General features: G+C 39.1%; 1 protein-coding gene across 4 annotated transcripts in view; it reads right to left on the reverse strand.

Moving 5' to 3' along the window:
• zbtb16a (zinc finger and BTB domain containing 16a) overlaps positions 1 to 22,908 on the reverse strand; it is a 193,323-nt gene that overhangs the window by 22,192 nt on the left and 148,223 nt on the right. For 3 of the 4 annotated variants that reach the window (XM_007250066.4, XM_022676025.2, XM_022676024.2), the window contains exon 6: positions 11,209 to 11,379. The exons of the other annotated variant lie outside the window; for it this stretch is intronic. In XM_007250066.4, coding sequence (XP_007250128.3) covers positions 11,209 to 11,379 — 171 coding nt within the window. The remainder of the gene's footprint in view (positions 1 to 11,208; positions 11,380 to 22,908) is intronic. 4 annotated transcript variants of the gene reach the window in all.

Raw genomic sequence — 22,908 nt, forward strand, 5'->3', positions numbered from 1 at the left:
TGGAATTCAGCAACTGCCCAATGACTTTAATTATAAGATTATGTCAGTAGTCAATAGGTATCCTGTTCTTTTTTAAGTACAGAAAAACATGAAATTCCTCTCTGTTCTAATGAACTCTATGATACAGATTAGGTTGCTTTAACAGTATTTAGGCCAATTAAATCATCTTTCCACTTTCATCTCCTCCATTAAAGCAACCAAACGCATTTACAGAGATGTCAAGGCTCAAGTTGCACGCTGTTATGACTCGATCCTGATCTGAGTTGAGGCATATCATGAAGTAATACGTGTTTGTGTATGTTTATAGACGTGTGTGTGTGTGTGTGTGGGCAATTGAGTGTGTCTGTATGTGCAGCAGACAGACTGCCCTTTCACCCTGTATCTAAACATATCCTGTATGTAATTAGCTAGCGGCACAATAACCTACATTCATTCATTCACCTTCAGCACAGGGGGAGGGATACACAAATGAACACACCAGCTCACCACCTTCAGAAACAGAGAACAGATGATGTGGAGCTGGAAGATTAGGTCTAGATGTGTGTGTAAAATTCATAATCACCATATACTTCTTGTTTTGGTACATATAATATAATTCTGACAGTATAAACAGTCAAACAGAGCTGGGCAATTTGGTAAAAAAAAATATTATATCACGATATTTAAAGATATTTAAAAAATACGCAGTATTTATATTCATATTCTTACACACAGACAAGATGCATCAGAAGTGGTTGATTCTTAAAAACTATAATTCAGGCACCGAGCGGTCTTTAGAGAGGTCTAAAGCGCTGCCACTATGATTGGAATATCGCTGGTTCGAATCCTGGTCATGCAGCTTGCCATCAACTGCCGGAGCCCCTAGAGAGCACATTTGGTGTTGCTCTCTCTGGGTGGGTAGATGGCGCTCTTTCCCCTCATCACTCCAAAAAGGGTGATGTCAATCAGCACAAAGCATCTGTGAGCTGATGTATCGTAACGAAGTTGCTGCGTTTTCTTCCGAGCACGTTTGCTTCACTCTCCTTGTTTTGTGGCATCACCTGTGATTGGGGGATATACAGCTGACTATCAGCTGAATGTGTTGTGCAATTGGCCTATAGCTAAATTAGGAGAATACTCTTGTGTACAGTACAGTCATTTTTATTATTATTTTGCTGCTCTTTATTCAGTTTAACAGTTTTTTTTTACACACCCTGTTGCTGCTTTTCCTTCACGCTGTTCCAAATCTTAGTTTTTTTAATTTACTATTTAATTCCATATGTGTCCCTTGACTGTTTTAATGTTTATTATTAAACTACAATGTAGAAAATAAATTACATAAAGAGATAAAGAAAAATATTAAGAGAAGTTGTGTCCTTTTTTTCTTAACAGGTACTGTAGATTACAACCACAGTGAAAATAATAAGCATACTAAATGAGTATTATAATATGCTCAGTTAGTTAGAGGGTGTCACTGTTTGGGGAAAGAAAGGGCAATTTTACTAGAACAACAGTGTTGAACTTTAAGGATTCAAGGAGACTTTGTCATTCGCATCACATGTGGTGGTACATGAGGTGGAACGAAATTGTGATCTCACGATCCAGTTTACACCCAAGAGCTGTTACACAAAATACACAAAAAAAAAATGATAGGGAGAGAAGGCAGGTTGCAGCAACACGAAGTCCAGAGTGCAAGTTTAGCTATAGCAGCATAATAATGTAAATTAAGAGCAGTATAAGATAAAGTGTAGTGCAAGTGCATGGCACACATTAACAAAAAAACAGCGAAGAACGGAAAGCTGAGGCTGCTTCAGACGAGTTGTAAACTTTTCCTTATATTGAAACTACAAAAAGAAACAGTGCACTTTAAAAAAAAAATTAAATAAAAATCTGTGAGAAGTTCACCAAGGGTCACAAGGCCAAGCCAGCCAACAAGTCAGAATCAAGCAAGGCTGCAAGAAGTAATAGTGACAGATTTCACTACGGCTCTGCTGCTGATAATATTTTTTTTTTCAATCCGAGACAGATATTGGGAGTTCACTCAACTGGTAAAAACACTTTCGCTGGAGAGAAGAAGGGGAAAAAAACTATTTTGGAAAGAAAGAGAGACAGAGCTGATAGAGCGCAGGCTGGGAGAGGAAGTGCACTGTCCATCTGATTGGTGTTAGCTGGAATTAAGTGTTCCACACTGAGAAGTTAGGAGAGGCAGGAGAAAATGGACTGGCGGAGAGAAGCTCTGCTCAAAGGTAGAGAGCGAGAGTGAGCCAGACAGAGAGAGAGAGACCCAGCCACCTCTATTACAGTGTAAAATTGAGTCGGACAAAGTGGCACCTGGACAGAGAAGTGCTTAGCCTGCTGCTGCTGCTGCCGCTGCTGCTGCCGCTGCTGAGTTTTGGCATAATTTGCCTCCACTCATGTGTCTATTTGTAAGGGCCTCTTTGCTCTACTTGCAGTGTTAAGTTAATGGGGCTGTAGTGCCTCTGGCCGTTGCTTAACGGTGGCCGTACAGCGCCGTCCGGCCCCTGTGGAAGAACTCCAGCGCTTCCTGTGGATTATGAGAATGTACGGTACATGTGTTTTATTTGTGTGATCTATAGGCTGTTATTGAGGATATGGTGAAAATTAGACAGCGCTCTGATTAAATTGAAACATGTGAAGGGGACGAGATTGGAGCTGCTCCGGCTGTCAGCTTCAGCGTGAGGGGAAGAGGCTCCATGAGACTGTGTTGTGTGTGTATATGTGTGTGTGTATATGTGTGTGTGTGCGATTTGAAAGCCAGCGACTGTCATTCGAGACTGTAGTCAATTAGCTTGTTTTTCATTTCGGCGGTGTTGATGGAAAACAAACTCCTGCTGCTCTGTCTGTCACCCCAGCAGTGGGGTGTGATGTCACCTGTTGCTCAATGAAGATCTCCCCATGATGGTGCTGCTGGAGAGGCGCACTGCTGCTCTGATCAACAGGAGAGCATACATTAATGCCTGAACACTGCATTTCAGGAGCTATAAGCTGTAAGCTCAGCCTGACCGAGAGCTTCTTTCTGTCTGTAGTGAGTATTTGAAGTGGCTGGCGGTGGGAGTCATGATTTAATAAAAAAACATTGTATTTTAGAGATTTAAACTTCTCAATGTGAAACAAACTCTCTAAAACAAACTTTCTAAAGGAAAACACTAATTTTAATATTAAGATGTTTGAGATTTGAACCAATTTTAACTTTCAATGTCAGTGCAAATTAATATATTATAGAAGACCAATTGGTACTTTTGGCAGTGTGGGCAGTGTGAAAACCAAGTCCTGCTAAAAAATGAAATCACTGATTGGTGGAAACTTCACACTAGATCTCAAGCAGTTTGGACTCTGTCTCTCCACTCTTCCTCCAGACTCTGCTCCCTTGATTTTTCAAATGAAATGTAAAATTTACTGATGATCAGTGATGGTTTGGAGAGTCATGTCATCTGCTGGTGTTGATCCACTGTGTTTTATTATTAAGTCTAAAATCAGTGCAGTTTTGTTTTCCCACAAAATCTTACTTAAGCACCTAATGCTTCCCTCTGCTGACAACTTTTATGAAGATGCAGATTTCATTTTCCAGCAGAACCTGGCACACTGTTTAATACATCTATATAATATATGAGTTTCACATTTTCAACTAATTTACTGAAATATTTTTTGTTACCTAGTTTACTTATTACTAAATATACTTCAAGTTAAAATTTACAAGAAATGTTCTTTGAAGAACCGCTGAAAGGTTCTTTAAGAAGTGAAGGAAGGCTCTTTAAAAAGCAGGGCTTCTCAGATCCTTTCTGGTTCCATCTGGCACATTTATTTTTAAGAGCGTAGGACACGGAAGAACAGCATGGAATATAAAAAAAGACAGATGTAGAGCAGTTACACAGAGCCAGTAAATGTCATTGTACTATAGATGTCAATGTGGTTCATTCATTCATTCATTCAGGTATGTGTAAAAAAAAAAAAAAAACAATAATAGTGAATATTGAATTATATAATAAGTAATAATTATATATCATACCCATCTTTTATAGGTTTTCTATTTCTAATATTTTTACTACCGTTTTCTAGGTGCATTAACTTACAAAAAAAAAAAATATATATATATATATATATATATATATATATATATATATATAGATTTTGAAGCATTTCTATTGGTTCATTTCTTGTGAGCCACCATTGGAGACCATTGGACACAAAACTTTAAATGAAAATTTATGATTTAAATGAAAATGAAAACTTTTTAATGAAATTTTAATAATAAGTCTTTAGTGGTCTTTTGTTGCTGGGCAACAATGACATACTGTAAATGAACTAGCTATATTACACAGTGGAAAATTGTTTAAAGTTTATTACACATAAAGAATGAATAATTAAAGGTTTACTTATTTTCTCTCATTGCTGCTTTACTGTATAAAAGAAATAAAAAGCCACTCTTAAGGGTGTTGAGCGTTTATCCTCATGTCATGTGTTGATACCATGGGTAAATAACATTACAGTAACACACTTTTCTCTTCTGGCTTATTGGTTTAACCTAATACGATTTTTTTAGTAGTATTAATTTCGTTCATGATAACCAAGCTTTTAGAGCCATTTGATTTATTTTATAAAAACAAAAGCATAAAACACTGACAAATTCAGATCTACAGACAGGCATCCTTGGTTTCTAGAAATTCGCAGTCTAAACACTGTTTGACGTACAGTGGACCATGGCATTTTGCAAGCATGTTAAAATAGCATCTCATTTGCATATTATGATCCTCTTCTTACAGACCGAGTTTCATCGTGGCTTTCTGGGAGCCTGGGCACACATGTAATAGATATTCAGATGTCAATAATAGGGGATATTATGATATGCAGGGATGCTCTTTCTTGCCCTTTGCTAATTGCTTTCCTGTGTCTGACTAGCAGCCTGCTCATATATCATTCTCGCCCTGTACAGATGCGCGACGCTGCCAGGCGTGTAATGTTCTCGATTAATGCATTTCACTACGGCGCTGAAGGTTTAAGTCATCGTGAATGACCTACGTGTTTCATTATCTGGCTGTCCGAGCGGCACCGTGCCAAGGAATAAATTGCATTTCTCGTTATGTACTGTCATGCTCAGCCACTCGCCACCCCCCGTTACGAGACAATGTCAATTTCCTCAGGCAGGTTCGGTGGGAGACACAACCTGAACGCTCTGCACGTTTTACACTCGGCTATTTGGGCTCAAATGTCACCGCTTTCCGTTCGGAGAAGAGCCAGAGCCTAATGGGAACAGAAAGAATAACAGGAGGAAGAATCAAGAATAGGAAAAAACAAAGGAGGGTGGTGGAGGAAAAAAAAAATCAATAAAAGTGACAGTCTTTATTTGTCTGCATGAAGTTATCTGCGGCTCATGCTGTAAGACATTCTGCTCTTCCCAGCGTCTCTAGCCACCGCGCGCTGTGCAATCCATCACGCCCCTGTATCTAGGCTCCGGCACGCGACCGGAATAGTAATCCCGCCAAATTTCACCTGCCTTTAATTGCGACTAAGCCCGTGCTTCAATCAAAGACATCTGCGCTGAGCCCACGGAAGAGAAAAAAAACTGAAAGTTCCTCGCTGTAAAATGCCCCGGAGTTAAATTCGGTGACTTGCTCCCACACTCAGCGCGAGCATGTTTAATCTTTATTTGGCAGAATAATTGGTGACAGCTCGCACTCGACACTACAGGGCACAAATTCATATATCTAATATGGGGCGTTATTTTTAGGGTTACAGGGCTCTGTGTAAATACAGCATCCGCTTGCCACAGACACGGGCCAATCTGCTTATCAAATTTCACAGTGGTTCGAGGGGCTTGGCACGGATCGGGTTTTGTTAGGAATGCGTTGCGCTCGGAGGCAGTAAAGATACAAGGTGATAGATCAAGACGCTGCGTCTGTTGCTGAGCTTCTGTGCTTCTCCCCTCCCTGCCTGTAACGCAGAAAGCCATCAGGCACAGACAGAGTGAGAATCTGGTTGTGTGTGTGTGTTTGTATGTTTGTGTGTGTGTGTGTGTATATGTGTTAGTGAAGGGGGTGGGGGGGGGTGGGGGGGTTTGTTCGGAAAGCTCGGGGGCTGCCACCTGCGTCCCAGTGCCCCCGGAGGGGGGTCCGTGGCGCTGCTGTACCTGGCCGGGGCGCGTGGGTGCTGGGGCCGCGGCTGAGGGCCCAGTTCATTATGCACTAAAGCGGCGTAAATCAGGGATCCATCACTGCCAGGGCCTCGGCTGGCCTGCGCTATCAAACACAGCTGCGAACACAAAACACCCGCCGCAGATGGAAAATGGGCCCCCGAATAAAACACAAGCGCCGAACAACAACGGAATATTAACGAGGCCCAGCCGGCAGCGAGGGGAGGGAGGGAGCGAGCGAGCGGCCATGATTGTTAACCCCTAACATACTAATCCACAGCTCTCTGCTACTGTATGTGGGCAGTTTTTAAAGGGGCTTTGTAAAGGGAGGATTGCAGGAGATAAAAGAGAGAAAAAGACTAAATCTATCTATATACTATAAGTCCATCAGTCAGTAAAAATGATTAAAATTTAAATAAAATGATGGCTTCACAGAATATAGGGACAAAATCTGTTCATTCCACTTAAAGCAACAAATGATGTGCTCTGATTTGATGCTATAGACACATAATGCTAGAGTTTAATATATATATAATGCTGGTGTCAAATGACAAGCATTTTGGAAATATGTTTGTTTTACAAGGGATGAGAAAAAAACTTCAGCTAATTCATTTAAAAGCAATTAATATAAATTGCTCTCATTCACTTCAAAGAAAAGTGGTGAAATGATGGGGAAAAAAAGTTTGGATTGCCGTTAAGAGCAGCAATACAAGAGTAGATTTGTAGATTTGTGGGCAAGGCTGACTGTTTTGTGTTTTGCTCTCTGCATTCTCTGCAAAACCTGTAGGGAAAGTATTCATCAGCCAGGGTAATCACTTTAGTCACCCTAAAGTAGCAAGTTTATTGCTGATATTCAGATGTGTGGGTCTCTACGTTGGCACGCCGAGAGCTATAGGAATATATATCAGTCAGTTTCTAAATTTATCCAACGGTTGGAAAAAATAAAGCACAACACTGAGAAGTTAATTATTCCACACAGAATATTAATGCAATTTTCAAGTAGGGGTTAAAAGGGGTGAAGCCGGAGCTGCATGGGTGTCTGCTCTATCTGCAGCAGAACATCAAGTGTGTTTTTACACCAGTGATCCTTTCTACAGCATGAGAAAATATGAATGAGATTAAGAAGATCAAAGGAGAACTAAATGTGAGCATTGGTTTTCTCTCTCTCTATCAAACAAAAAAGGAAAAAAAAACAGACTTATTTTTGGTGCTTTTGCCTGGGCCAATTGCAGTTTTTCTTTTTAAATCCCTTGACAAAAGCCCCCACATCACATTAAACGGGTGCTTGTGATGCTCATTGTAATTTAATACACGCCTACAGAGAATTGGGTTCAAAGAAGCGCGACGCTGCATCTTTCTCCCCCTCTCTCTCTCGTCTCGGCAGCAGGGAGAGCCGCTGACATTTATGTGTGCAGGCGGGAGCGGCGGCACGTCGCCTCTGATGTGGCGTCCGGCGCCAACGAGTGTGTACAGTATCTCCACCCAATAAGGGCCATCCCTCGGCCCGTAAACAGGCCCCGGCTCTGCTCATCTCACCACTTTCGCTTCAAATATTTATCCCGGGCGCAGCAGCCCGGAGCGGCTTTGACACACCAGCCTGTTATTTAAGGTCAGAGACGGAGTGTGGATGGGGTTGGGGGGGGAGAGAGAAGCCTTTTCGAGAGAAAATGGGATTCATTTCCATCGTCTCATATTCTCGGCGCGTAATAGAGGCTGTTCCCTGAGTCACCTCATCTGCTCGCACACGCGCTGGGCCGGCCCGGGACAGCCGAATAACGGCACTGTCACAAACCATCACAGTGCAGCGCCCTCCGCTAAATGACCTGTCAATTCAGCACTGCTGTTCTCCAAAGGGCCGGCACTGCTGCTGAATGGCACGAGCGATCAAAGAGCCAACACTACAGTGCAGAGCCTCCACATCCACAGCCCTACACACTCCCTGAACGCTTCTAGTCTTGGACTACTGTATCAGTGCAAACTTTACATTGTATTGAAGGTTATAACAACTGTAACAAATACTATGTGCCTGTACATTTTTCCTATATAGGCATTTTAAAATTTGATTTGGAAATCAAGGAAAATCAGAGTCTGGAGGAAGAGTGGAGAGACACACAGTCCAAACTGCTTGAGGTCTAGTGTGAAGTTTCTACAATCAGTGATGGTTTGGAGAGACATGTCATCTGCTGGTGTTGATCCACTGTGTTTTATTATCAAGTCTAAAGTCAGTGCAGTTTTGTTTTCTTGCAAAATCTTACAGCACTTCATGCTTCCCTCTGCTGACAACTTTTATGGAGATGTGGATTTCATTTTCCAGCAGGACTTGGCACACTGCCCACACTGCCAACAGAACCAATTGGTCTTATATAATATTCAATTTTTCTGAGACACTGATTTTTTGGTTTTCATTGGCATCAACAATAAAAGAAAGAAACACTTATAATGGATTACTCTGTGTAATACATCTATATAATACATGAGTGTCACATTTTGAACAGAAATAAAGTAACTTTTCAAAGATATTCAAATTTTTGCACTAGTTTATTTTGCCTTATCTACTTCTGATGATTTATTAATGCTGTCACCCAATTTATATTATGTTTGGACAAAGTATTTAGACTGAAATTTAGAGTATTGAATGAGAGAAAGTGAGAGTTTATTCTGCTTTTGTTGGAGTAACTGTCTTTTTACTCTCTAAGCAGGCTTTCTATCCTTACTATCTAAGCACTGCCGTGAGGATTTAACGGCATTTAGGCTCCAGACCCATACGTAACCATATCTACCCAACCAACTCATCCCAAAAGTATTGGATGAAGCTCCATCATTCCAGAGACCTCAGTTCTACTTCTCCACAGCTTATTGTTGGTAAGCTTTGGCATGTTCATGTTTATCTGCTCCAGAAAGTCCTTTTTATTTAGCAACACTTCTCTAAAGGGACTAGACAAGCTGTCTGAGTGTATGGATTTGCACAACTGTGTCGGCAGTGGATGCAACCTAAAGTAGCTGAATGCATTCATTGGGACGGGGTGCTCACAAACATTTGGACATATATCGTGTAATTATTGTCAAAGACTTACTATCTACAAGGTGAGGGGCATTTTTAGATGTTAGAAAGTGGTGTAACCTGTCTGCAGCATGGAGTATTTTAGTAGTAAATGAAAACAGCTCTACAAGGGTGTAATAGTATATGTTTCTGTACTGAACTGCTATGGTTCGCTGCCTGCAGTTGTAGGAAAAATGCAGGCAGCTTACTTTAGACAATGTTTTCAAACAGTGGATAAAGACTGATAAACGTAAGGTGGAACAAAATATCCAACAGGAATAGATCCAGCAATAGATCCACTGTAAAGTTTTTAGCAAGTAAAATTTAGATTTGTATGCTAATATGCATGAAAAAGCTAAGTTAATCTGTGGGTATAACTGTGGTAGCGATTCCTTTAATTCTTTATCACTCACTGTTAAACAACTGAAAATAAACAAGTATTTCAGCTAAAAATGTGCAACATGACTTTAATTTATTGTATTGGTGATGCACAATAAACATTTCTAAGCATATTGTGGATATTTTCAGTGCTTAAACTGCGTAAAAGTACATTGACCAACTGCTCATTACATCACAGTGCAGTGCTAACACTTTACAATAAATGTCACAAATAGCAGTGTTTATGACAGTAAAGCAATGTTGATGATAATAACAATTAGTTAAAAATGTTGCAATCATTAATAATGTCAACTAGTGTCAATTGATGATTAGTTCAAATTAGTAACATTTGGCTCATTTCTGTCCTATTTTAGTCCATAAAAACATGGGGGCAGTTTCCCAGACAAGGATTAAGCCTAGTCTTGATGTATGCAGCATTTTAAATGGATATTTTCTATTAAAAGGAAAATACATTTTATGACTAAGTAGTGCTGGGTGGTATGATTAGAAATGTATATCACAGTATTTTTCTGATTCTGACGATTTACAGTATATCATAGTATTTTTATTATTTTATTAGATTGTTTTTTTGCATGACTTTTATATAGGTTTGTAACTTACTGTACTGTTAGGAGTATATATATATAATATAAAACACTAAGGCTTTAAATTAAGGATTTGATTAATATTGGGTTTACTTTGTCCCACAAAATGACACAATATATGAAGGAATCAGACTGCATTAGCAGAAAAACAGCTGAAGAATGTAACTTTAACACAGCTTCCTTTTCAAAACTTAATATTTAAATCCATTAACACTATAAATAGTCCTAAAATACTTAATTAAGTAATTATCCAAAGATATTTTTCTCAAAAGCTCTATTGCAAAAGACAGTCACCAGTTTAAGACACATTTCTTTTTTTCTTTTTGCACCAAACTCACACCGAACCATGATTTTTGTTTGAACCAAACCATGACTTTTTTTTGTGTATTGTGAAATCTCTACACTCAACAGGCTCTAGTACTTATTATTAACTCAGTACTGGTTGCAGCTAGATGCCTACTGTCATCTTTAACATAGGTTAACAAAAAAAAAAAACACATGACTCCTCAGCTACTGCTTACTAATTTAGTAGCATGAGTAATTTCTCTGTCTCATGTGCAAGACTGGGGCATCATTTTCATCAGCAGGAGGTTCATAATATACTCTGTGTGCTGCATCTCCTATACAGTGTGATGCAACAAGGGCATGGGTGCATGAATACTGCATAACAGTTGAAGAGTGCACTGTGTAGCTGTATTACGAAAAGAATCAATGTTGCATCAGGTATCGGCAGATACTCGATTTTAAAGGGCAAAAAAAAAAAACAGGGACATCCCTAACACCCGAGCCTTTAATACACACAGGAATATATATCTCGAAGCCATCAGAGCTTCAAGAGCTGGAGCTTCAAACCCTGGAATTCCCTGCGCTGCCTTAGAAATGGAGGGATTACAAATTCTGTCTGTTTACGAGTCAAAACATCAAAGCGGCTCGACTATTTGGGCCGCTCCATAAACTAGGGTGCGTGCGTGTTTGTTTATTTATTTTATTTTGGCATAGCCGGCGGAACATCTGGACTATTGGTGCTGTGGAGGGCTGGAGGGGGGTTCGGTACAGACCTGTGTGGGAGCGGAGGTGGCGCTTGAGTGCCGTGTGGCTGGGGAAGGTGCGGTTGCACTCGCTGCAGATGTAGCTGCGCACGCCTGCATGGACCTCCATGTGCTGCTGCAGGGCCGTCTGCGTCTGAAAGCGCTTCCCACATAACAGACAGAAGATGGCCATGTCTGATCCTATAGAGAAAGAGAGAGATAATTGTATTAGCAATGCACAGTATTGGAAAAAAATTACATTGCAAATGTGCTTTTTTCACAGATATATAGCACGATATTAAACAATGCAGGGCCCATGACATCACCAGCTGTCTCATGTCCAGGCCGACGAGAGCTGAATCAGCACTGCACACTCAAAACCCGAGGAAAACAGCAAAACAACAATAATCAACCCTGTAATCATGCATTTAAATGGCTTATTAAACGGTTTATAAAAGTGTTTTTTCTGTGATTAAAAGCGTGAATTCAGCTGTAACTGGAAATATCTGCACTGCAAAACTTCTCAGGCAGCAGCAGCCTGTAACTCACACAGACACAGAGACAGCTCTGTGTATCTACTTCTTGCGTCAATTAGAATCAAAACATTGCAACATGACGTGTTTGATTAATTTTTTTTTTAATGACATCACACGTCCTGCAATGTGAGTACTGTGCGTGCGCACATTGCAATGATGATGCTAAAACGATATATCGTGCAGCCCTACATTGAATACACTGACAGAAATAGTATGAAATTACTTTTGATACCATGAATGTATTTTTTTAATGACTAGGTTAGTAGAATATGGTTCAATAGCAGGTAAAATATGTTTTAATGGTTACTTTTGTACAAAGTGACTGCAAGAGTGGACGTGAGAGTGTGTACATATTTCTTTTTCTTTATCTAATTTATTTTCTACATTGTAGATTAATATTAAAGACATGAAAACAATTAAGAGAAATATGCAATTACTTAAAAAAATACATACAAAAGCACAAAGCAACAGATTTTTTTCCCACATTATGACTTTTTTTTTAATAAATTAATATATTATATTACACCAGCAACATCCAACTATTGTATTTACACAGCAGGTACCATTTCAAACACCTGACAACCCCCTAAGACACCATCACACCCTTCTAGGATGCCATAGCAACTGCATAGCAACCACCTAGCAACAGCTCAGCAAGCACTAAACAACTGTTGCTACAATGCTTTGGCAATAAACCTAACCTAAATCTAAATCATATAAATATCTTAATGAGAAATCAATGATTTTTCCATTATTTCACTTCGGTGTTGCACTAAACGATTAAACTATTAAAGTGTAGATGCTGTATTTAATGTATGTTTAAGTTTGCATCAGAAAGACAATCGATAGAGGACAGTTATACATTCCAAACAAGTTCATCATACATCCTTATAGGATCAATAGAATGGCTGCGCCGAGCAGGGAGCCCATAATCCAGAGCTGTGTGAGGTCAGGAGCAGTTAGACTGAGTAATCTGAGCTACACTTCAAATATACATCAATATAAACTACACTCAGCTGCTGCAGGCCCTGCTCTATAAAGACTCTAAACTCAGAGTACTCAAGAGTGCGCTCTCTCTCTCTTTCTCTCTCTCTCTCTTTCCTGCATTTCTCACTGTCTGTGACTCTCTCTATCTTTCTCTCATACACACACACACACACAGACACACGCACACTTTTTCAATTACCAGACTCTAGAAAACTCTGGGGAAAGCGGGAGTGTTTCAAGCGCAGCTTCTATTCCATCAATCAATAATGCATCTTTGGGGCAAAGCTGCTGCTAATTTAAAAATCTATGAGGAGCCCCATCCTCATGTTCATAAATGTGGATCAATCAGTGAGAAAGAGAGAGAAAATGAGAGAGAGAGAGAGGGAGAGGAATAAAATGAAAGAGAGAGAGATACACAGAGACAGAAAGAGAAGCAAGACGGGAGCAGTCGTGTTCTTAAATCTCAGACAGTGCGGCTGAATTGCTGCTTCTGTGCAAATAAATACTGACAAGGCTTCCTTCTGGCGCTCTCTCTCTCTATGTCTAACTCTCTTCTTTCCCCCCCGTTTGCTCTCGCTCCCCCCTTCCAGCTGTCTGTCTCCACATCTCTCACTCTCTCTCTCTTACTGTTTCTCTCTCTCTCTCCTGCCTTGCTACTTCCTGCTCTTCATTTATCAATGAAAAGGGAGCCATTGATTGGAGATGATTGTGGCTTTAGACCCAGCGGGATGGGCCGGTTTAGAGATGGAGCTGAATGATAGACACACTTCGCACTAGAACATTAGCCGGGGTTGCTTCAGGACTGTCTGCTTGTCTGGTGTATTCTCGTCTGCCGCTCGGCCCAACGTGCATGAAGAATTCATGGCGAAAAAAGTGGAGAGGGAGAGAGACAGAGAGACAAAAAAGTCTAAAAATGCAAACTCTCACAAGCAAGGAGATAAAAGAAAGAAAGAAAGCGAGAGAAAGAGAGAGGGGGAGAGAAGGTGGGTGGGGGGAAGCTGGCTGGAATGCAGCAGGGTTACAGGGCTGGATTCTGGACTGTGACCTAGAGGACACAAAGGTCTGGACAGGGCAGGGGATAACCAAAGCCATATCAACCAGTGCAGCTTTGTTTGCTTTGTAAAATCCCCCATTTCTCAGCCTAATTTAAAACTGATGAAGGTTAAAGGAACACTCCACCATTTTTTGCAGTAATCTACAATCTACAATTGAAACAAGTAATGTAGGCGTTTCACTATTTCACTTTTTCATAAAAAAGACCAGAAAAGTAAGTGACAAACACAAATATAATAGATATAGAAAATCAATAGTTAATTGGCAGTTGCTGAAATCTATTGGTAATCATAATATAGGTGCATTAAAAATGTGAAACTCATATTATATAGATGTTTTACACACAGAGTGTCTCAGAAAATGAGATTATTATATAAGACCAATTGGTCTTACTTTTGGCAAGTCCTGCTGGAAAATGAAATCTGCATCTTCATAAAAATTGTGAGCAGAAGGAAGATATCTCTCTAAACCATCACTGATTGGTGGAAACTTCACACTAGATCTCGAGCAGTTTGGACTGTGTGTCTCTCCACTCTTCCTCCAGACTTTGCTCCCTTGATTTACAAATGAAATGTAAAATTTACTGATGATCAGTGATGGTTTGGAGAGACATGTCATCTGCTGGTGTTGATCCACTGTGTTTTATCAAGTCTAAAGTCAGTGCCGTGTTTGTTTCTTACAGCACTTCATGCTTCCCTCTGCTGACAACTTTAATGGAAATGCAGATTTCATTTTCCAGCAGGATGCCAAAAGTACCAATTGGCCCTAAATAATAATCTAATTTTCCGAGACACTCTGTGTGTGTAATACATCTATATAATATGAGTTTCACCTTTTTAAACAGGCTCAACAGAACTGTACAACACTTCAGTCAAATACACTGTATACCCATACAATTCATTGTATATTGTGGATACTCCTTCTATTAAAAGCATTCAGTTACTGGCAACAGAATAGGACTACCTTGAACAGATAAACATGAAACTACTGCTGCCATGTCTAATTCCAGCCATGGGCTAGAGGGGCATAGAGCCACCAAGCATTGAGCTGTGGAAAAGTGGAGAACTGTGTTCTCTGGAAAGCAATCAAATCTATTAGAAAGCCTTTCTCTGGACAGTAGAGACAGTTACACTAACAAAAGCAGGCGAAATTTCCAAATAGACAATAAATGAGCTGTAAGAATAAATGTCACAGTACTTTTACAAAACAACAACTCTTCAGCAATACAAAATGACTGTTTATTTACTTAAACAAACGAATAAATAAGATATAACTATTTATCCTAAAGGAAATTCTTTTGCCAGAGTTACATGAAGATTACTGTCACAAGAAGATCACGCTTAAAAATACCTATTAGATAAAATAATACACCAATAAAAAAAACTTAAAAAAAGACCTCTTACATAATATAGTTCATGATCTTTATATCTGTTCTGTAGTAGTGTTGTAGTATTGATAGAAAAGGTTTATATAAAAATGTTACCCAGCCTGTAAGTCCATCTAAGCATTACAGAAAACATCTCATTCTGTTACTTTGAAGCAGCCCTGGAGGGTCTCAAGCATATATATCATATAAAAAGTGTGTTTATATTATGTTGTTTCTATATATTCTAAAAGCTGGGACATTTTTTCCAGTAATAACTCAGTTCCAATAATAAGTTTTCTACTTTAAGTCATCCCCTTATGTGTTTCCTAGGCCTTATAAATTCAGTGACACAAACAATCAAGTAATTAAAGCTTGCAGGTATAAAAATAAAAGTATAAAAGGAATTAAGAAAAAACATTAAACAGATTTTATATGGCCCAACTCTCACAATACCTTTCCTTGTTAAAATCTAAAGGCCGTGGTTTTGAATTAGCATCATTTACTCACATATTTTAAATATTTATGTGTGGAATTCAGCAACTGCCCAATGACTTTAATTATAAGATTATGTCAGTAGTCAATAGGTATCCTGTTCTTTTTTAAGTACAGAAAAACATGAAATTCCTCTCTGTTCTAATGAACTCTATGATACAGATTAGGTTGCTTTAACAGTATTTAGGCCAATTAAATCATCTTTCCACTTTCATCTCCTCCATTAAAGCAACCAAACGCATTTACAGAGATGTCAAGGCTCAAGTTGCACGCTGTTATGACTCGATCCTGATCTGAGTTGAGGCATATCATGAAGTAATACGTGTTTGTGTATGTTTATAGACGTGTGTGTGTGTGTGTGTGGGCAATTGAGTGTGTCTGTATGTGCAGCAGACAGACTGCCCTTTCACCCTGTATCTAAACATATCCTGTATGTAATTAGCTAGCGGCACAATAACCTACATTCATTCATTCACCTTCAGCACAGGGGGAGGGATACACAAATGAACACACCAGCTCACCACCTTCAGAAACAGAGAACAGATGATGTGGAGCTGGAAGATTAGGTCTAGATGTGTGTGTAAAATTCATAATCACCATATACTTCTTGTTTTGGTACATATAATATAATTCTGACAGTATAAACAGTCAAACAGAGCTGGGCAATTTGGTAAAAAAAAATATTATATCACGATATTTAAAGATATTTAAAAAATACGCAGTATTTATATTCATATTCTTACACACAGACAAGATGCATCAGAAGTGGTTGATTCTTAAAAACTATAATTCAGGCACCGAGCGGTCTTTAGAGAGGTCTAAAGCGCTGCCACTATGATTGGAATATCGCTGGTTCGAATCCTGGTCATGCAGCTTGCCATCAACTGCCGGAGCCCCTAGAGAGCACATTTGGTGTTGCTCTCTCTGGGTGGGTAGATGGCGCTCTTTCCCCTCATCACTCCAAAAAGGGTGATGTCAATCAGCACAAAGCATCTGTGAGCTGATGTATCGTAACGAAGTTGCTGCGTTTTCTTCCGAGCACGTTTGCTTCACTCTCCTTGTTTTGTGGCATCACCTGTGATTGGGGGATATACAGCTGACTATCAGCTGAATGTGTTGTGCAATTGGCCTATAGCTAAATTAGGAGAATACTCTTGTGTACAGTACAGTCATTTTTATTATTATTTTGCTGCTCTTTATTCAGTTTAACAGTTTTTTTTTACACACCCTGTTGCTGCTTTTCCTTCACGCTGTTCCAAATCTTAGTTTTTTTAATTTACTATTTAATTCCATATGTGTCCCTTGACTGTTTTAATGTTTATTATTAAACTACAATGTAGAAAATAAATTACATAAAGAGATAAAGAAAAATATTAAGAGAAGTTGTGTCCTTTTTTTCTTAACAGGTACTGTAGATTACAACCACAGTGAAAATAATAAGCATACTAAATGAGTATTATAATATGCTCAGTTAGTTAGAGGGTGTCACTGTTTGGGGAAAGAAAGGGCAATTTTACTAGAACAACAGTGTTGAACTTTAAGGATTCAAGGAGACTTTGTCATTCGCATCACATGTGGTGGTACATGAGGTGGAACGAAATTGTGATCTCACGATCCAGTTTACACCCAAGAGCTGTTACACAAAATACACAAAAAAAAAATGATAGGGAGAGAAGGCAGGTTGCAGCAACACGAAGTCCAGAGTGCAAGTTTAGCTATAGCAGCATAATAATGTAAATTAAGAGCAGTATAAGATAAAGTGTAGTGCAAGTGCATGGCACACATTAACAAAAAAACAGCGAAGAACGGAAAGCTGAGGCTGCTTCAGACGAGTTGTAAACTTTTCCTTATATTGAAACTACAAAAAGAAACAGTGCACTTTAAAAAAAAAATTAAATAAAAATCTGTGAGAAGTTCACCAAGGGTCACAAGGCCAAGCCAGCCAACAAGTCAGAATCAAGCAAGGCTGCAAGAAGTAATAGTGACAGATTTCACTACGGCTCTGCTGCTGATAATATTTTTTTTTTCAATCCGAGACAGATATTGGGAGTTCACTCAACTGGTAAAAACACTTTCGCTGGAGAGAAGAAGGGGAAAAAAACTATTTTGGAAAGAAAGAGAGACAGAGCTGATAGAGCGCAGGCTGGGAGAGGAAGTGCACTGTCCATCTGATTGGTGTTAGCTGGAATTAAGTGTTCCACACTGAGAAGTTAGGAGAGGCAGGAGAAAATGGACTGGCGGAGAGAAGCTCTGCTCAAAGGTAGAGAGCGAGAGTGAGCCAGACAGAGAGAGAGAGACCCAGCCACCTCTATTACAGTGTAAAATTGAGTCGGACAAAGTGGCACCTGGACAGAGAAGTGCTTAGCCTGCTGCTGCTGCTGCCGCTGCTGCTGCCGCTGCTGAGTTTTGGCATAATTTGCCTCCACTCATGTGTCTATTTGTAAGGGCCTCTTTGCTCTACTTGCAGTGTTAAGTTAATGGGGCTGTAGTGCCTCTGGCCGTTGCTTAACGGTGGCCGTACAGCGCCGTCCGGCCCCTGTGGAAGAACTCCAGCGCTTCCTGTGGATTATGAGAATGTACGGTACATGTGTTTTATTTGTGTGATCTATAGGCTGTTATTGAGGATATGGTGAAAATTAGACAGCGCTCTGATTAAATTGAAACATGTGAAGGGGACGAGATTGGAGCTGCTCCGGCTGTCAGCTTCAGCGTGAGGGGAAGAGGCTCCATGAGACTGTGTTGTGTGTGTATATGTGTGTGTGTATATGTGTGTGTGTGCGATTTGAAAGCCAGCGACTGTCATTCGAGACTGTAGTCAATTAGCTTGTTTTTCATTTCGGCGGTGTTGATGGAAAACAAACTCCTGCTGCTCTGTCTGTCACCCCAGCAGTGGGGTGTGATGTCACCTGTTGCTCAATGAAGATCTCCCCATGATGGTGCTGCTGGAGAGGCGCACTGCTGCTCTGATCAACAGGAGAGCATACATTAATGCCTGAACACTGCATTTCAGGAGCTATAAGCTGTAAGCTCAGCCTGACCGAGAGCTTCTTTCTGTCTGTAGTGAGTATTTGAAGTGGCTGGCGGTGGGAGTCATGATTTAATAAAAAAACATTGTATTTTAGAGATTTAAACTTCTCAATGTGAAACAAACTCTCTAAAACAAACTTTCTAAAGGAAAACACTAATTTTAATATTAAGATGTTTGAGATTTGAACCAATTTTAACTTTCAATGTCAGTGCAAATTAATATATTATAGAAGACCAATTGGTACTTTTGGCAGTGTGGGCAGTGTGAAAACCAAGTCCTGCTAAAAAATGAAATCACTGATTGGTGGAAACTTCACACTAGATCTCAAGCAGTTTGGACTCTGTCTCTCCACTCTTCCTCCAGACTCTGCTCCCTTGATTTTTCAAATGAAATGTAAAATTTACTGATGATCAGTGATGGTTTGGAGAGTCATGTCATCTGCTGGTGTTGATCCACTGTGTTTTATTATTAAGTCTAAAATCAGTGCAGTTTTGTTTTCCCACAAAATCTTACTTAAGCACCTAATGCTTCCCTCTGCTGACAACTTTTATGAAGATGCAGATTTCATTTTCCAGCAGAACCTGGCACACTGTTTAATACATCTATATAATATATGAGTTTCACATTTTCAACTAATTTACTGAAATATTTTTTGTTACCTAGTTTACTTATTACTAAATATACTTCAAGTTAAAATTTACAAGAAATGTTCTTTGAAGAACCGCTGAAAGGTTCTTTAAGAAGTGAAGGAAGGCTCTTTAAAAAGCAGGGCTTCTCAGATCCTTTCTGGTTCCATCTGGCACATTTATTTTTAAGAGCGTAGGACACGGAAGAACAGCATGGAATATAAAAAAAGACAGATGTAGAGCAGTTACACAGAGCCAGTAAATGTCATTGTACTATAGATGTCAATGTGGTTCATTCATTCATTCATTCAGGTATGTGTAAAAAAAAAAAAAAAACAATAATAGTGAATATTGAATTATATAATAAGTAATAATTATATATCATACCCATCTTTTATAGGTTTTCTATTTCTAATATTTTTACTACCGTTTTCTAGGTGCATTAACTTACAAAAAAAAAAAATATATATATATATATATATATATATATATATATATATATATAGATTTTGAAGCATTTCTATTGGTTCATTTCTTGTGAGCCACCATTGGAGACCATTGGACACAAAACTTTAAACATTTACTAGTGCATCTCAAAAAATTTTAATATCACCGAAAAGTAACTTTATTTACACAATTCAGTTTTCCTGCTGGAAAATGAAATCACTGATTATGGAAACTTCACACTAGACCTTAAGCAGCTTTGACGTGGTTTAAACTTGTTCACAATCATGTATTGTCAGGTTATATTTTTCCATATTATTGTATTCTATAACTAGCTGGATAGAGATCATGACTTCATGATTCAGTGGCTTGATGAACGGAGATAGAGATGTATAGTGGGTGTGTGCCTGTGTGTGCGTCTCTGTGTGTGTCCTGCGGCTGTGTCCTGAAGTGTTAACACAGTGCGAGTAGCTGATAGGCGGTGCGCTGTATGTACACACTGCGGTGGTGTGGTATGCACGGCGCTGTGGGAGAGGCTGGGCTGAACAGCAGGAGGGGTGAGGGGTCAGCGGGGGCAGCTGCGAGGGCCAAGTGGGGGGTGGAGGCACTGGGTGCTCTGGCAGCCCTGCTGAGGCTGAGGGACAATGGGGGCTGAAGGGGCGCAGGCGCACACACAATATGGCCAAAACGGTGCCAAAACTACACCACAGAGCGTCCACAGGAGCAGGTGTGGCAGCAGAAACAAAAGGAGTCAAACTCACACTGCTGCCATCAGGAGATATACATTATATATTCTAGTGCATCTTAAAACAATTTCAATATCATTTTAAAAAAAGTTACTTTATTTCAGTAATTCAGTTCAAAATGTGAAACTCATATAGATATTATATAGATATATATCACACATAGAGTGATCTATTTTAAGCTCTTTTTATTAAGCGATTTTATTGTTGTTGATTATGGCTTACAGCCAATGAAAACCTAAAAAATCTGTATCTCAGAAAATTAGAATATCACTTAAGACCACTTTTGGCAGTGTGTGCAGTGTGCCAAGTCCTGCTGGAAAATAAAAGTTGTCAGCAGAGGGAAGCCAAAAAAAATGCTGTAAGATCTATTTTAAGCGTTTATTATTTTTTTTTTTATGATGATTATGGCTTACAGCCAATGAAAACCTCACAAAAAATTTGAATTTCTCAGAAAATTTGAATATTTTTGTATAAGGTTTTGTTATGACACTCAAATTATGTGTTCAGAAAGTAGAATCCAACTTTTATAAGTGAATAGTTGCTTACCATGTTAATCAGTATTTGGCTAATATTTCAGATTTAACAAATATTTGATTATGTATTTAGAACTGTATTTTGGAAACTCTGGTTATGTGTTAAAAGTCTAAAAATGTAATTTATAAATTGTGTATTCATACTATCAGAAACAAAAAACAAAAAAACAAACCAAAGTACAGAATATTTATTACATGTACAGTACTGTGCAAAAGTTTTAGGCACCTAAGCAAATTATACTAATCCATTTATCTCAGCAATATGAGTGATTTTGCCAAAAAAAAAAGGCACCACATATGATTAACAGATGCAAATAAATACAAATACAGTAAAACGTAACAAGAATTTCTCATTTTTGGTAGATGCGTTGTATCCTGAGCCAAGCTGAAGAACGTTTAGAAAGTGTAGTTCCAGATTTCACTTGGATGCTCCTCAGCCAGCATGTGTATATTATGTTCAGTTCCGTCAGCAGCTCACCTGATTTACCACTAAACCAGGTGTTGATTAATATGATGAGAACTAGAAATAACTCTATTAAACTCCGATGAGGAGAGATTAGATGTTTTAAGGAAAACAGGGCTGTAAAAGCTCTGCTTTTTGTAAAATTGCTGTTTGTATTTATTGTAATGCTGTAATGTGTTTTACTGAGTTAATAAACACTTACCTCACAGATAAGAAGCTTTTTCATTACTGAAACTTCACACAGGTGCCTAAAACATTTGCACAATACTGTATATTAAAGTGCAAACATATATTATGCAAAAAATCCTCTTATATTACTATCACAATTTATATATATATATTGAATATATATATATATACTTTAATATAAGCAGCAGTAGTAGTAGTAGAAGTGAGTGAGTGCAGTATAAAGTGTCTGCAGTAGTGAATGTAGAGAGAGTACAGGGGGCTGAACTGGGAGCACTGTAAATGCTCTCCCCTTTGAGCTGGGTAATGGTTTTCTTAAAGAGTGTGTCTTAATTATAATTGGGAGGCATAAACGAGCACATTGTGGGTATCGCTGGGGGCCGACACCGCTACAGGCTGCTCTCTGTTCACCGCTGTGTTTCGGGGTTTGGAGGGCAAAGGCGCATCTAAAGTCTTCCCGGCCCATTCATTTCCACAGTAACCCGACCCTCAATGAAAACCAAACACCGAGGGGTCTCACGCCTCTGCCTCCGACAGACAAGCATGACCGATTGCAGAATGCATGCACACACACACACACACATACATACATACACACACTCTTTCCTATCCTCATTTTTATCTTGCTTTTTGTCTCAAACATGGCATGCAGAGATATCTATAAAAAAAGATCTAAAAGATCTATGCAGTATATATACAATAAAAGAAAGTAAGACATAAAGAGAGCCAGAAGGATATGTGTTCATGTAATGCTTCATGTACAGTAATTCTATGATGGGCAACTGAGGAGTCAATTATTTCAATTTGATTTTATACATATAGCGCTTTATTTTTTTTATAACAATTGTTGTTGCAAAGCAGCTTTAAAAAGCTTTATGAGTAACACCACAGTGATAATGCCAAAAGTTCATAAGAAAAAACTCACTCATATCATTGAGGAACCAAGTCTCAATGATAGCACTTTTTAAATCAGCACGGTTGTGGTTCACAAACATAATTTTGAACCGGTGTTGTGCCAAATTGAGCACCCCCGCCAGGAAAAGCACCCCCACTGGCGTCTGTGTAGACTACCTAGGAGTAATGGCGATGCTTTGAGCTGAAGCTCCCACTAATAGTATGTAAACAGTGTTTTTTAATAAGCTTCTTGTGCACTTTTTAAGTTATTAATGCCTCGTTTTAAATGTCAGGGCTCTCTGGATGCTACCAACAAGGTGCGGAGCTACTTTGAGCTGGATAACAGTGAAGAAAGCGATTTGTCAGTGCAAATTAT

The sequence above is a fragment of the Astyanax mexicanus genome, chromosome 17, assembly GCF_023375975.1.
Source record: "Astyanax mexicanus isolate ESR-SI-001 chromosome 17, AstMex3_surface, whole genome shotgun sequence".
Classification (NCBI taxonomy): domain Eukaryota; kingdom Metazoa; phylum Chordata; class Actinopteri; order Characiformes; family Acestrorhamphidae; genus Astyanax; species Astyanax mexicanus.